Source organism: Cebus imitator, unplaced genomic scaffold (genome assembly GCF_001604975.1).
Source record: "Cebus imitator isolate Cc_AM_T3 unplaced genomic scaffold, Cebus_imitator-1.0 Scaffold4, whole genome shotgun sequence".
NCBI classification, from domain to species: Eukaryota; Metazoa; Chordata; class Mammalia; order Primates; family Cebidae; genus Cebus; species Cebus imitator.
This window is the reverse complement of record NW_016107319.1, coordinates 879,207-891,741: the sequence shown is the minus strand read 5'-3', so window position 1 is coordinate 891,741 and position 12,535 is coordinate 879,207. Positions and strand designations below refer to the sequence as shown.

The 12,535-nt window shown below is 44.2% G+C and overlaps 1 protein-coding gene across 2 annotated transcripts in view; it reads right to left on the bottom strand.

Annotated features, from left to right (window-relative positions):
- PDXDC1 (pyridoxal dependent decarboxylase domain containing 1) overlaps positions 1 to 11,952 on the bottom strand; it is a 69,061-nt gene extending 57,109 nt beyond the window's left edge. Inside the window, exon 1 of one of the 2 annotated variants that reach the window (XM_017533350.2) lies at positions 11,608 to 11,952. In XM_017533350.2, the coding sequence (XP_017388839.1) occupies positions 11,608 to 11,628 (21 nt within the window). In that variant the 5' untranslated portion in view covers positions 11,629 to 11,952. The remainder of the gene's footprint in view (positions 1 to 11,607) is intronic. The other variant, XM_037740165.1, reaches the window with a different exon arrangement.
- Positions 11,953 to 12,535: the final 583 nt, after the last annotated feature.

Here is a 12,535-nt window from a genome sequence, read left to right as displayed (position 1 = left end):
AAAACAGCAAGCCTGGTGCAGTGGCTCATGCCTGTAATCCCAGCACTTTGGGAGGCTGAAGCGGGCAGATCACTTGAGGTCAGGTCCTTGAGACCAGCCTGGCCAACATGGCAAAACGCTGTCTCTACTAACAATACAAAAATTAGCCAGGCGTGGTGACAGGCACCTGTAATCCCAGCTACTCAGGAGGCTGAGGCAGGAGAAACGCTTGAACCTGGGAGGCGAGGGCTACAGTGAGCTGAGATGGTTGCCACTGTACTCCAGCCTGGGTGACAGCGAGATTCCATCCAAAACAAAAACAAAAACAAGCAAACGAAAAACAGTACTCTATGTCAGGTTCCTGGGAAAAAACGTTAAATGATTTCTGTATCCCTTTTGCAGGGTCAGACAGAGTAAGTATTCAATCAGATTTATGATCCTTTATAATTACTAACTAGCTTGCTTACTATATTCCAGGCATTGTGCTAATAATTAACCCCTTTTACACACATTACTTCCTCACAAGCCCTAAATCATAGTACGCTTTACAGCCAGAATTTAAAACTAAGTATAATTCTAGAACCAGTGCTCTTAACCACTGGACAATACTCCTTCTCAATTTTATCAGTAAGTAAATGAAGCAACTCAACACTTAAAAAAAGCTCGTACTCAAAAATTATATTTAGAACTAAGGTTTAAAGATTATCCTTGCTTCATTAATGTTTTCACATAGGAAAAACTCTCTCTACATAGAAAATTTCTATTTTACAACAGTCTCAACTGATGACCATAAACTCATCATCCAGACTAGAGCATTTGTTTTTCCTTTTCCACCAACACTTAAACTGAACATTTTTTAAGAGTGAAAGTGGGGCTGCGCACGGTGGCTCACACCTGTAACACCAACACTTTGGGAGGTTAAGGTGAGCAGATCACCTGAGGTCAGAAGTTTGAGACTAGCCTGGCCAAAATAGTGAAACCCTGTCTCTACTAAATATACAAAAATTAGCTGGGCATGGCAGCATGTGCCTGTAATCCCAGCTACTCGGGAAGCTGAGGCACAAGAATCATTTGAACCTGGCAGGTGAAGGTTGCAGTGAGCCGAGATCACGCCACTGCACTTCAGGCTGCGCGACAGACCAAGACTCTGTTTCAAACAAACAAAAACCCTGAAACCAAAAAAAGTGCAACAAAGCATTTACAGAGGGAGTATATCTACATGCACATTTTCTGATAGATGCTAATCGCTGAGAATTTAGAAACAGTTACACCTCTCTGCAAATTTATAAACTGTATTTCAAGTATTGTTGACTCTGTTGTGTAATGAAGTGGGTTCAGTATTTTTGTTACAATTATATCTAACACAGATGCATGGTGGGTATGATTTTATTCTCCTTTCCTAAGGAGAACCATTAAAGGATATGGTCATGGCCACAGAACTGAGACTGCTGTTGTCGCTGTTTTTGAGACAATTTCACTGTCTCTCATACTGGAGCACAGCAGCACAAGCAGGATCTCTGCAACCTCCACCTCTTGGGCTCAAGTGGTTCTCCCTCCTCAGCCTCCCGAGTAACTGAGATTACAGGCACCTGCCATCGCATCCAGCTAATTGTATTTTTAGTAGAGACAGGTTCTCATCATGTTGGCCAGGCTGGTCTTGAACTCCCAACCTCAGGTGATCTGCTCTCCTCTACCTCCCAAAGTGCTGGGATTACAGGCGTGAGCCACTGTGCCCAGCCAGAACTGGGACATTAAAAGGTAGCTCATTTTATAAAACAAGTCCTGCTATTGATACCTTCATGAGCACTTTTTTTTAATCTTTTTTTTTTTTTGGAGACACAATCTCGCTCTATCGCCCAGGCTATAGTACAGTGGCGTGATCATAGCTGGCTGGAGCCCTGAATTCCTGGGCTCAAGAGATCCTCTCCCCTCAGCTACCCTGAGCAGTCAGGGCTACAGGCACATGCCACCATGCTTAGTTAATTTTTAAAAAAATTTTGGAGAGACAAGGTCTTGCTATGTTTCCCAGGATGATCTCAAACTCCTGGCCTTATAAGCAATCCTTGGCCCCCTACAGTGCTAAGATTAGAAATGTGGGCCACAGTGCCTAGTCAAGAATCATTTTTATGCTAGGTGATTTTTATCACTTTCGGACAGTATGGGATATTAAAATACTCTGTCACTATCAGAAGAAATATTACACATGTAATGTTAAAATTGCTTCAAAGTTCTGACAATTTAAATATTAGGGGAAAAGTCAAGAATCAAATGCAAGGTAAAATAACATAGGAGGTCAGGGAGCAATTTTCAGTTTTTTAAAAAAGCTAAGACAATATTATAAATTTATGTGGAATAAGGCTGCATAGATTAACGAAAAAAAAACAACACAAACTTTTGCTTTTGGCTAGAATTATGTCAACCTAGTATGAGGTACAATTCCTGCCTCTCTCATCTGGAATATACTTCTATTTTCTATTTCGTTCTTTTTGTTAATTGATACATAGTAATTGCACATATTTCTGGGGTATAACTCATCTTTTTTGGTTTTTAAAAACTGCTGCTAAACTGATTCGACATTCCATATATAGGATGTATCCTGGAGTTTGAAAAAAATCACCATTTAATGGATGTTTACAGTTACTAGTAACGAGACAAACAATTTTTTTTTCTTTTTTTTTTTTTTTTTGAGACAGAGGCTTGCTCTGTTGCCCAGGCTGGAGTGCAGTGGAGCTCTATAGGCTCACTTCAAGCAATTCTCCTGCCTCAGCCTCCCGAGTAGCAAGGATTGCAGGTGCGCATCACCATGTCTGGCTAATTTTTGTATTTGCAGTAGAGACAGGGTTTTGCCACATTGGCTTCAAATTCCTGGCCGCAAATGATTTTTGTTTTATAAAATAAGCCTCAGCCTCCTAAAGTGCTGGGATTACAGGTGTGAACCACCATGCCTGGGCAACAATCTTTCCTTAATAAAGTTTATTTACTAAGATGTTGTTCATCAGATCTTCCAAAAGTGGAAACTACAGTAGATATAAAAGGAGTTAACACACTAGCCACTTTAAAATTTTTCTCAGCTTTTGAAAGCACACTAATCAACACTTTCCTCTATTAAACCAGTTCATCAAAGTGTAAATTTAAAAAATTATACATTTGGCTGGGCACGGTGGGTCATGGCTGTAATCCAGCACTTTGGGAGGCTGAAGCAGCCGGATCACGACGTCAGGAGTTTGAGACCAGCCTGGCCAACATGGTGAAACCCCATCTCTACTAAAGATACAAAAAATTAGCTGCATGTGGTGGTGCACACCTGTAATCCCAGCTGCTCAGGAGGCTGAGGCAGGAGAATCGCTTGAACCCAGGAGGTGGAGGTTGCAGTGAGGCAAGATCATGCTATTTTACACTCATATATATATTTATTGTTACATGATTGGGGAAAAAAATACCTTGAATCCCAGAATTTACAGACATTACAGTTCAGCACAAATCTAGGTTAAAAGTGGGGTGGGGGGCAGGGATGGGATGGGAGGGTGGTAAGGGCTAGAGTGACAGAAAGCAGGGATTTACAGTAAAGGGACACAGGGACATTTTCAGGGAGATGGAAATGCTCTGTACCTTTTTTGGGTGGGTAGGTAGGGGATTTGTTTTTTAAGACAGGGTCTCACTCTGTACCCCCGGCCGAGTGCAGCGACACTATCGTGGCTCACTGCAGTCTCACCCTCCTGGGCTCAAGCAATACTCTAACCTCAGCCTCTCAAGTAGTTGGGACTACAGGTGCATGCCAACAAGCTTGGTTATGTTTTTATTTTTTATAAAGATGAGGGTCTCACTATGTTGCCCCGGTTGCCCTCAAACTCCTAGGCTCAAGTGATCCTCTTGTCTTGGCCTCCTCAAGTGTTGGAATTACAGGTGTGAGCCACTGCTCCAGGTCAGTGTTTTTTATCTTGATCATGTGATAATATGGCTATATACAACCTCCAAAACACAAACTGTGTAATTAAAATGGGTATCTTTGTTGTATGTAAACTGTCCCTCAATAAAGGGAAGTGAATCAATTTAAAGTAGATTTAAAAGACAATATTAAGCAAATAATAGTATAGGTGGTATATCAATGTGGCCAAATTCACAAATGCTACATGAACAACTGCTTTTGGAAGTTACAGAGCTAAGCCTTTAACGAGAAGGCTTTTAAGAGGAACCGCCTCTATTTAAAAAAAAAAAAAGAAAAAAAAGAAAAAGTCTATAAGGTATTTTTAAAAGTACATTAAGGATAACATTAATCAGTAATAGAAATATGTAATACTTTAGTTTCAACAAGGTTTTTTTCAGGAGAGGAATGTTCTTATTTGGGGGACTCTTAGGGCTTATTTGGGGGGCTCTTAGGGCTAATTAAAGAGAAAACAGCTGCTCATATTAGAAGACCTTGGTGTTATCAAATGCTATTGTACACCATATACATTAGACATAAAAAATCACTACTTTTCTTCGGCTAAGATAAAAAGCAAGAGGTAAAGCTCTGAACAGCTGTTCCTAACTTACCAACTACTCTTGCCCCCTACAGCTTTCTCAACAAGGCAAACCAGGAAGACGGATCGTCATTCAACCTTCATCTCTGCAAACATCATTTCTTTTCCTCCCAGGAGAAAAGCAAACAGTGTCTGCTAGCTAGCACTAAACAAGTTCCCCAAACACCACATGTCTACTATAATACATACCTCTGAGAAGCCACAGCAGGAACACAATATTCCTTACGGCAAGGATGAGAGAAGAGGACAGGAATCCTCCAAGTTGATACAGTGACTTGTAAACCTGGTTTATCTTGTTGGAGTCTCAGTTTTTTACATTTGTAGGTATTTTTGCCTGATTCAACAGTACAGCAGTAATTAAGAACTAGAACTTTTGTTTCCTCCCATCTCTTTTTTTTTTTGAGATGGAGTCTCACTCTGCTGCCCACACTGGAGTGTAGTGGTACGATCTCCTGAGTAGCTGAGACTACAGGCATGCACCACCACACCTGTCTAATTTTTGTATTTTTAGTCAAGATGGGGTTTCACCATGTTGGCCAGGCTAGTCCCCAACTCCTGACCTCAGGGGATCCACCCACCTCGGCCTCCCAAAGTTCTGGGAGTACAGGTGTGAGCCACCACGCCCAGCTGTCTCCTCTCATCTTCTAAGAACTGGATACTCTTTGAAAGTCTTATTTTTAACCATCGTGGTCTCTACGCTTAAGTGTGTCTGTAAGAACATGAAGACATACTGTAATTATTGGCTCATTAAGCATCATAATCTTCCTAGTTGCAAAGGGTTAGCCAAGTACTGTATAAGGTATGAGTATTTAACCCTATAAATTGCTCAAGAAGAGAGGTGAAAAATAGGAACGAAAAGGGCAAAAACAGGAGCGGGGGCAGTAGCTCATGTCTATAATCCTTGCACTTTGGGAAGGCCAAGGCAGGTGGATCACCTGAGGTCAGGAGTTCAGGATCAGCCTGGCCAACATGCTAAAACGCTGTCTCTACGAAAAATACAAAAAATTAGCTGGGTGTGGTGGTGGGTACCTGTAATCCCAGCTATGCAGAAGGCTGAGGCAGGAGAATCGCTTGAACCCGGGAGGCAGAGGTTATAGTGAGCCGAAATCGTGCCACTGCACTCCAGCCTGGGCAACAAAAGCAAAACTCCATCTCCAAAAAAAAAAAAAAAAAAGAAAAGGGCAAAAATACCCAACAGTGAAAGGAGGCAGTAAAGTTAACAGCACAGATCACATCTCAGTCACAGAGAGCAGTACCTGAAGGAGGGAAAAGGCCTTCAATCAGTTGACTCAGACACACGTTGGAGATGCTAGAGATCCAGTCTGTGTTCCAAAAAACTGTGTTCCCAAAGACACAGAGTCGATTCATACAGACCTTATGACATGAGTAAACGCTTCCAGATAACTACACTGATGGACAAATACCATACAACAGAAAGCTCTATTTCTAAACACTTTACTTTTTATCTGGAATCACACCCTTATTCTGGAACAAAAAGAAAATTGCTAAAGAGAAGCATGCTGGCCAGGCGCGGTGGCTCACGCCTGTAATGCCAGCACTTTGGGAGGCCGAGGCGGGTGGATCACTTGAGGTCAAGAGTTCGAGACCAGCCTGACCAACATAGTGAAACTCTGTCTCGAAAAAAGAAAGAAAAGAAAAGAAAAGAAAGAAAGAGAGAGAGAGAGAGGCATACTACAGTCACTCGATAGTGTTATAACGCTTTCTTAAGTTAGGCTTTTTAATAGGCAGTGTTTCCTAGGGCATGTTAGCAAGTGATCTAATCAGAAAGGTAAAGATGAAATGGCTTTCCTGTCTCTTGATTTTTATCTACCAGCAATATAAGGCACACTTACAAAGAACAGCATTACATTTACAACTAAACTCTCGAAAAGCATCATTCTGAGCTATATATTCTGCCCGAACAATGTCTTCTACACAAACTTTTCTGGTCACTTCTCCATGCACTCACAACTTGTTTCTTAATTCCTATGCTTTTTATCCCTCCTTACTATACAAGGATTTGTCCAAAAAAAGTATGCCCCTTACATAGCCTCCTTCAGGGGTCACATCTTATTCACCTTGTGTCTCTGTCAGCACTCAACACTGGGCTTTGACCACAGATGACCTTTTATGAATTGAGGCTGACCTTCAATTCATAAAAATTATAAATCAAGGTTGGGTGTGGTGGCTCACACCTGTAATCTCAGCACTTTGGGAGGCCGATGCAGGCAGATCACTTGAGATTAGGAGTTTGAGACCAGCCTGGCAAACATAGTGAGACCCCATTTCTATTAAAAATACAAAAATTGGGAATGGTACAAAAATAATCCCAGCTGCTCAAGAGGCTAAGGCAGGAGAACTGCTTGAACCCAGGAGCCAGAGGCTGCAGTGTGCTGAGATCATGTAACAGCATTCCAGCCTGGGCAACAGAGCAAGATTCCATCTCAAAAAAAAAAAAAAAAAAATTATAAATCAGGCTCTGCTTTAGGTGAAAACAGATGACATTAAGCTCAAGCAACTTCTTATAACTCATAATCCTAGATATAGTGGAGCAAAGACAGAAATAGGAACCATCAATAGCTCTGCCACTGACTACCCCTGCAACCTTGAATAAATCAAGTATGACCAAAGCCATAAATTTCTAGGATCAGAAACTTTGTACTATGGCTGAGTCCCATCAGTTTTCCCTGACACCCAGTAGTATTAGATAATCATTTACAGCCACAGCTGCCATGCACCTGTATGCAAAACCCTCACATTATGATAATGTTGGAATTGGCTTTATATGAAAGCTACAATTACAGCCTATCATCTTCTCCTTTCTATATAAATCTACAAAGATCTACAAAGCCATAAACCAAAACTGGTCATTCAACCTTGCCTAACAGGAGTTCTTTTCTCATGCTTTTAAATGAAGGAGCAGACCTCGAAATTCTGGGAGTCCTTATCAGTAAGTAAGGATCAGGAATGTTCCATTGATGGTACTATAAACCTCTAGCATAACAATAAGGTGACAAAGAATTTTCTAAAATCAGGCCCAAAGAGCAGGAAAGGAGAACTTAGCTCAGGATGAGTACAAGAACCAAAAATAGGCTGAGTTGTGATTTAGGTCAGAAACAGGGTCAAAGTTGTCTCTTTCAGAGATAAGGATTAGATATAACAAGTAATTGACTGGGCATGGTGGCTCATACCATAATCCCAGCACTTTGGGAGGCCACGGAGGAGTAGATCACTTGAGGTCAGGAGTTGGAGACCAGCCTGGCCAAAATGGTGAAATCCCATCTCCACTAAAAACATAAAAGTTAGCCAGGCATGGTGGTGGGCAGCTGTAATCCCAGCAACTTGGGAGGCTAAAGCAGGAGAATTACTTGAACCCAGGAGCTCCAGCCTGGGCAACAGAACGAGACTCCATCTCCCCCAACCCCTCCCCTCACAAAAAACTGCTGCCAGTTCTTAGCACTGTCTGGTGGAAACTTCTTTGGCAATGGAAATGTTCTATGTCTGTGCTGCCCAGTGTGGCAAACATCAGCCATATGTGGCTGCTGAGCACTTGCAATGTGGCTAGCATGACTGAGGAAAGAATTTTAAATTGTGTTTAATTTTAATCTAAATGTAAACTGCCAAATACAGCCAGACTGAACACTGGAGTTCTAGATTCCTTAAGTCAGGGACTCTCAATCAGAGGCAATTCCCCCCACCCTTCGGGGGACAATTGCCTCCATCTGGAGACATTTGTTATTGTCACAACTGGGGGTAGGGGGTGCGACTATCATCTACTGAGTGGAGGTCAGGAACACTGCAAAGCATCCTGCCATACACAGGTCAGCCCTCACAACAGAGAATTATCTGACCCAAAATATCAGTAGTGCTGATGCTGACAAACTGCTCCAAGTCTGCACAAGGATGGAATTAAAGTAAATGCAAAGCAAATGCAGTCCACCTTGTCTAAACATAATACTTAGGGAGAATGAGACTTTTTAACCAACAGAAAAATGTCTGGGCTATTCTACAGGTTTCAAGTAGGTTTTGGCCTGGCATGGTGGCTCAGGTTTTTAGTCCCAGCACTTTGGGTGCTAATGCAAGAGGATGGCTTGAATCAGGAGTTTGGGACCAGCCTGGGCAATACAGTGAGACCTTGTCACTACAGGAAAAAAAAAAAAAAATTAATTAGCTGGGTGTGGGGGTGAGTGCCTATAGTCCCAGCACTCAGGAGGCTGAGACTCTAGAATCACCTGAGCCCTGGAGACGGAGGTTACAGTGAGCCGAGACTGCACCACGGCTCTCCAGCCTGGGTGACAGATTGAGATCCTGTCTCAAAAATAGTAATTTAACAGGTTTTTACTGAGAGGTGTGTTTAATAACTTATTAAGATCTTCAGCATTATAGTGATTACTTCCAGGGGCATTTTCCTTCCTCGAATATTAACATAAGCAAACACTGTAAGACTCTGCTACAAGGCCTTGTTCCTTATGCCTTGGACATACAGTGTGGGGCTGGGGCAAAGCCCCTACTCCTCTCCCAGTTTGAATTCTCTGCCTCCTCAATCAACCTATCTGATTTATTGGGATATCAGTAATCTCAGATGTAAGAAAACTGATACTGTTGTGAAAGAAAAGCAAATCCTGACAAGAAAATGGCTCTGTGATCACAGATCTGCACATTTATCTATCACCTACAGAAAAAGCAAGGGACAGAATTATATCTGGACCAAAGGAAAGGTACTGAGAGATTCTACTAAATGATGATGGCATACTACATTTTGTTTAATTTTTGTGTTTTTTTCACATACTGCATTTTAAAGTGAGAGATATTATTTGAAATTTTAGAGGGTATCAAATAACAATGTGGTTTCTGTAATCAGTATAAATTATGCAAGGATCAGTTTAAATGGGATCATTCCGAACTGCTCAAATAGCTCCTGAAAACTGAAATTAACAATGTAGAATTTAACGCAGCATACTCTATTCCTCAAAGAAACAGGAATAATTAACACAACTGAATGTTTCCCTTTGATTCAAACTATTTTTCAGCACACAAAGTCATCAACACTCATAGCATTGCTTTTTCCTTCCTGCCCACTTAGCGCCAACAGAAATTGTTCATTCCACCTAAGGCCCTCTATTACTTCATGGAATATACACGTTTAAGTCCCCTAGTTGTGAAAAACCTACATTCAGAATTTTCACACTGACCTAAGGCAGAAACTTCTGGCCCACATGTTCTGAATTCCTAAAAGATCACTGCAATTTTTGCACTGCAATTTTTGTGAAGATGCCAGTATTAGACATACTGGTATTTCAGTTCCTCTTGAGATCTTCACTGACAGAGTTTAAGATCTTTTAACATCAATTAATACAGCAACCACCTTAATCTACTGATCAAATGCCAGAAAAGTCATAAAGCAGGATTCTGACCCACTCTGCAGATTTTCCTATAAAGGCTAACTATTCCTGGAGGAAAGATCACCCTAAGTGCTTTAGGATTCCAATCACAACCACATGAAGCCCGTCCATCTTCGTATGAAAACACTCTGCATCATTTTGTATTCAACTGCTGGTGTTGTAAACATGATGTACACCAGGATTTCTCAGCCTCAACACTGCTGACGTTGTGGGCCAGAGAATTGTCCAGCGTGGGGAGGTGTCCTGTGCAATGTAAGGTGTTTAGAGGCATCCGTGGCCTCTACCTACTAGGTTACCAGCACCACCTTCCTGCCCCCATTGTGACAATCAAAAATATGTCCAACGATAGCCAAATGTCCCTGGGGAAACAAACTGCCCCCTGCTTTAAGAACCACTCATCTGGACAAGACTTTATTTCCAGCCAAAAAAACAAAACATTCACCCCAGAGATGGCACAAGAAAACCCTATTTTTCTTGCTGTCCACCCCAATTTACGCTAAGCAACCGAGTAGTAGGCTATACCAATGAGAACTTGAAGACATCTGGCCCAACTTTTACATCATTGCCTTCAACTCTCCAGTGACAAGTGAACAAATCTACAGCAGCTGTTGCCTTGAAAAAAGACAAAATGTATTATTCCTACCAGCTCAAAATAAAAATGTAGCAGTCTTCAAACACTAGCATTGCTCCAGAATGCCACGTGCGTGAAAAACCAAGTTTGCATTCGACTGGACAAGCAGACTCCCAAGGTGGAAAAGAAGGGCTTTGAGAGAGGGCAGAACGTCGGGTACCGAAAGTAACAATCCGTGAAGAAACCCACGCACCGATTCCCATTTACAAGCCCTACAGCCGGGACAAGCAGAAGCCGTTTCCCATGGTAGAGCAGTCACACAGGTACATCACATTGCTGTTCCCCCAAGGAGAAACCAAAGGAAGGCGCTGTTACCAGTGGATTTCGGGTCAACATGGGGATCCCTCCTCGCCACTGGAAAAGGGGGAGCCAAGAAGTTGTGGAGCAGCTGCGATACCCGAAACTCAATTTGCAATTTACCCACCCCTTTCTGGACCTCAGAGTTTCTCGCCAGGTGTTCGTACGCTCAACATCGGAATCACCTGCGTGGGGCAGAGCGGTGGGGGCGGTGGCGGTTAAACACGCAGATCCCGGTCTCCTCCCCAGAGGTTCTAACCCCGGGACTGAACATCCACATTTTACAAAAGGCCCCAGGTGATTCCCACGCAGGCTGAAGTTGGAAAAACACTAATTTAGCAATTTTCATTCCTAACTCGGAGACCAAGGAAAACCTACAGGTTTGCAGTTGGCTCCGAAAAAACTGCGGCTTCTTTCCAGGAGCACCTGGGGCCGCTCCGCGTCCTCCGAAACGGCCAACAGCGCTCAGGCCGGCCCCTCGCAGAACCCTGAAAGGGCCCAAGGTCGGCCCTACGATCCCAGACCTCGGCTCCCGGCCCCTCGCGGCCCCCAGGGAACCCGGCCAGCCTCTTCGGCCCACGGGGACTCGACAAACACCTGCCCCGCGAAGCGCCCGAGCCCCAGTCGCCCTCGCAGCCAGGCCTCCTCGGGCGGGGCCCGTTAGCCCGCGTCCCCCTGCCCAGGTCACAATGGCAGCTCCAGACTGGGAAACAGTCGCCTCAGAGGCGGGGGCCCGGGGGCCGCAGTGCCGTCCCCATCGCCCCCTCTCGGTACGGACCTTCTCCAGGGACGCGTCCATGGCTGAGGCGGCCGATGGTGGCCCGGCGGTCCGGGGCGCTACTTCCTCCTCCCGCGCCCCGCCGCTGTTTCCACGCTGGCAGCGCTGACGTCCCCCGCGCCCGCGGCCGGCGGGGCGGAAAGGAGGAGGAGGAGCCCGGCGGCGCGGCGGGCTGGGCAACCTGCGGGTTGAGAGGCGGAGGGGCGGGCCCCGTGGCGGTGGGCGGAACCCTCTGGGCTTCCGTACCTGGCCGTCACGCCGGCCCTCACTAACGTGCGCAGGTGAAGGGGTAGGATACACGGTAAATTGTTCACCAAACGCACACTTTTCAGCAGCCTGTCGCAATCATCAAGGTATAAGTATAATAATAACAAATTACTATTCATGAAGTGAAAGGCTGGAAAAACTAGTGACGCACCTGCACTTCCAGACCCAGGCTTCCAAGTCTCCCGCCTCCCCCCATGTCGGCAACCCTCGGGAATGGAACAGGCTATTCGCTAAGTCGGGGGCGAGCTAGCCAGCACCCTTGCGCATGCGCAGGACCCACAACATTCTTGGCGCCCAGGGACTTAGGGGTTTGGGGTTTGGGGTTTGGGGGCTCCTCGGTGACCGCTGTTGAGAGAAAGCTGATCTGAGCTGAAGTGTTTGTCTCAGACCTTGACGCCGAATTCTAGACGGAAAAGATTGTTGAGACAACTGGTCCAGCCTCCTCTTTATGTCACAATTATGACTTGTCAGGTAATGGGTAATAATAATTGTGACAATATTAATACATCAGCTGCTGCTCTTCCATTTTCCTATTTCAACAGCCCTGGGAGATCATTATTATCCCCATTTCACGGTGCCGATCTACATAGGATTCAGACCCAAGCCCCATAATTCCACATACTGCTTCCACTCCTACTTTACTTTAAATTTTTTTAAAAGT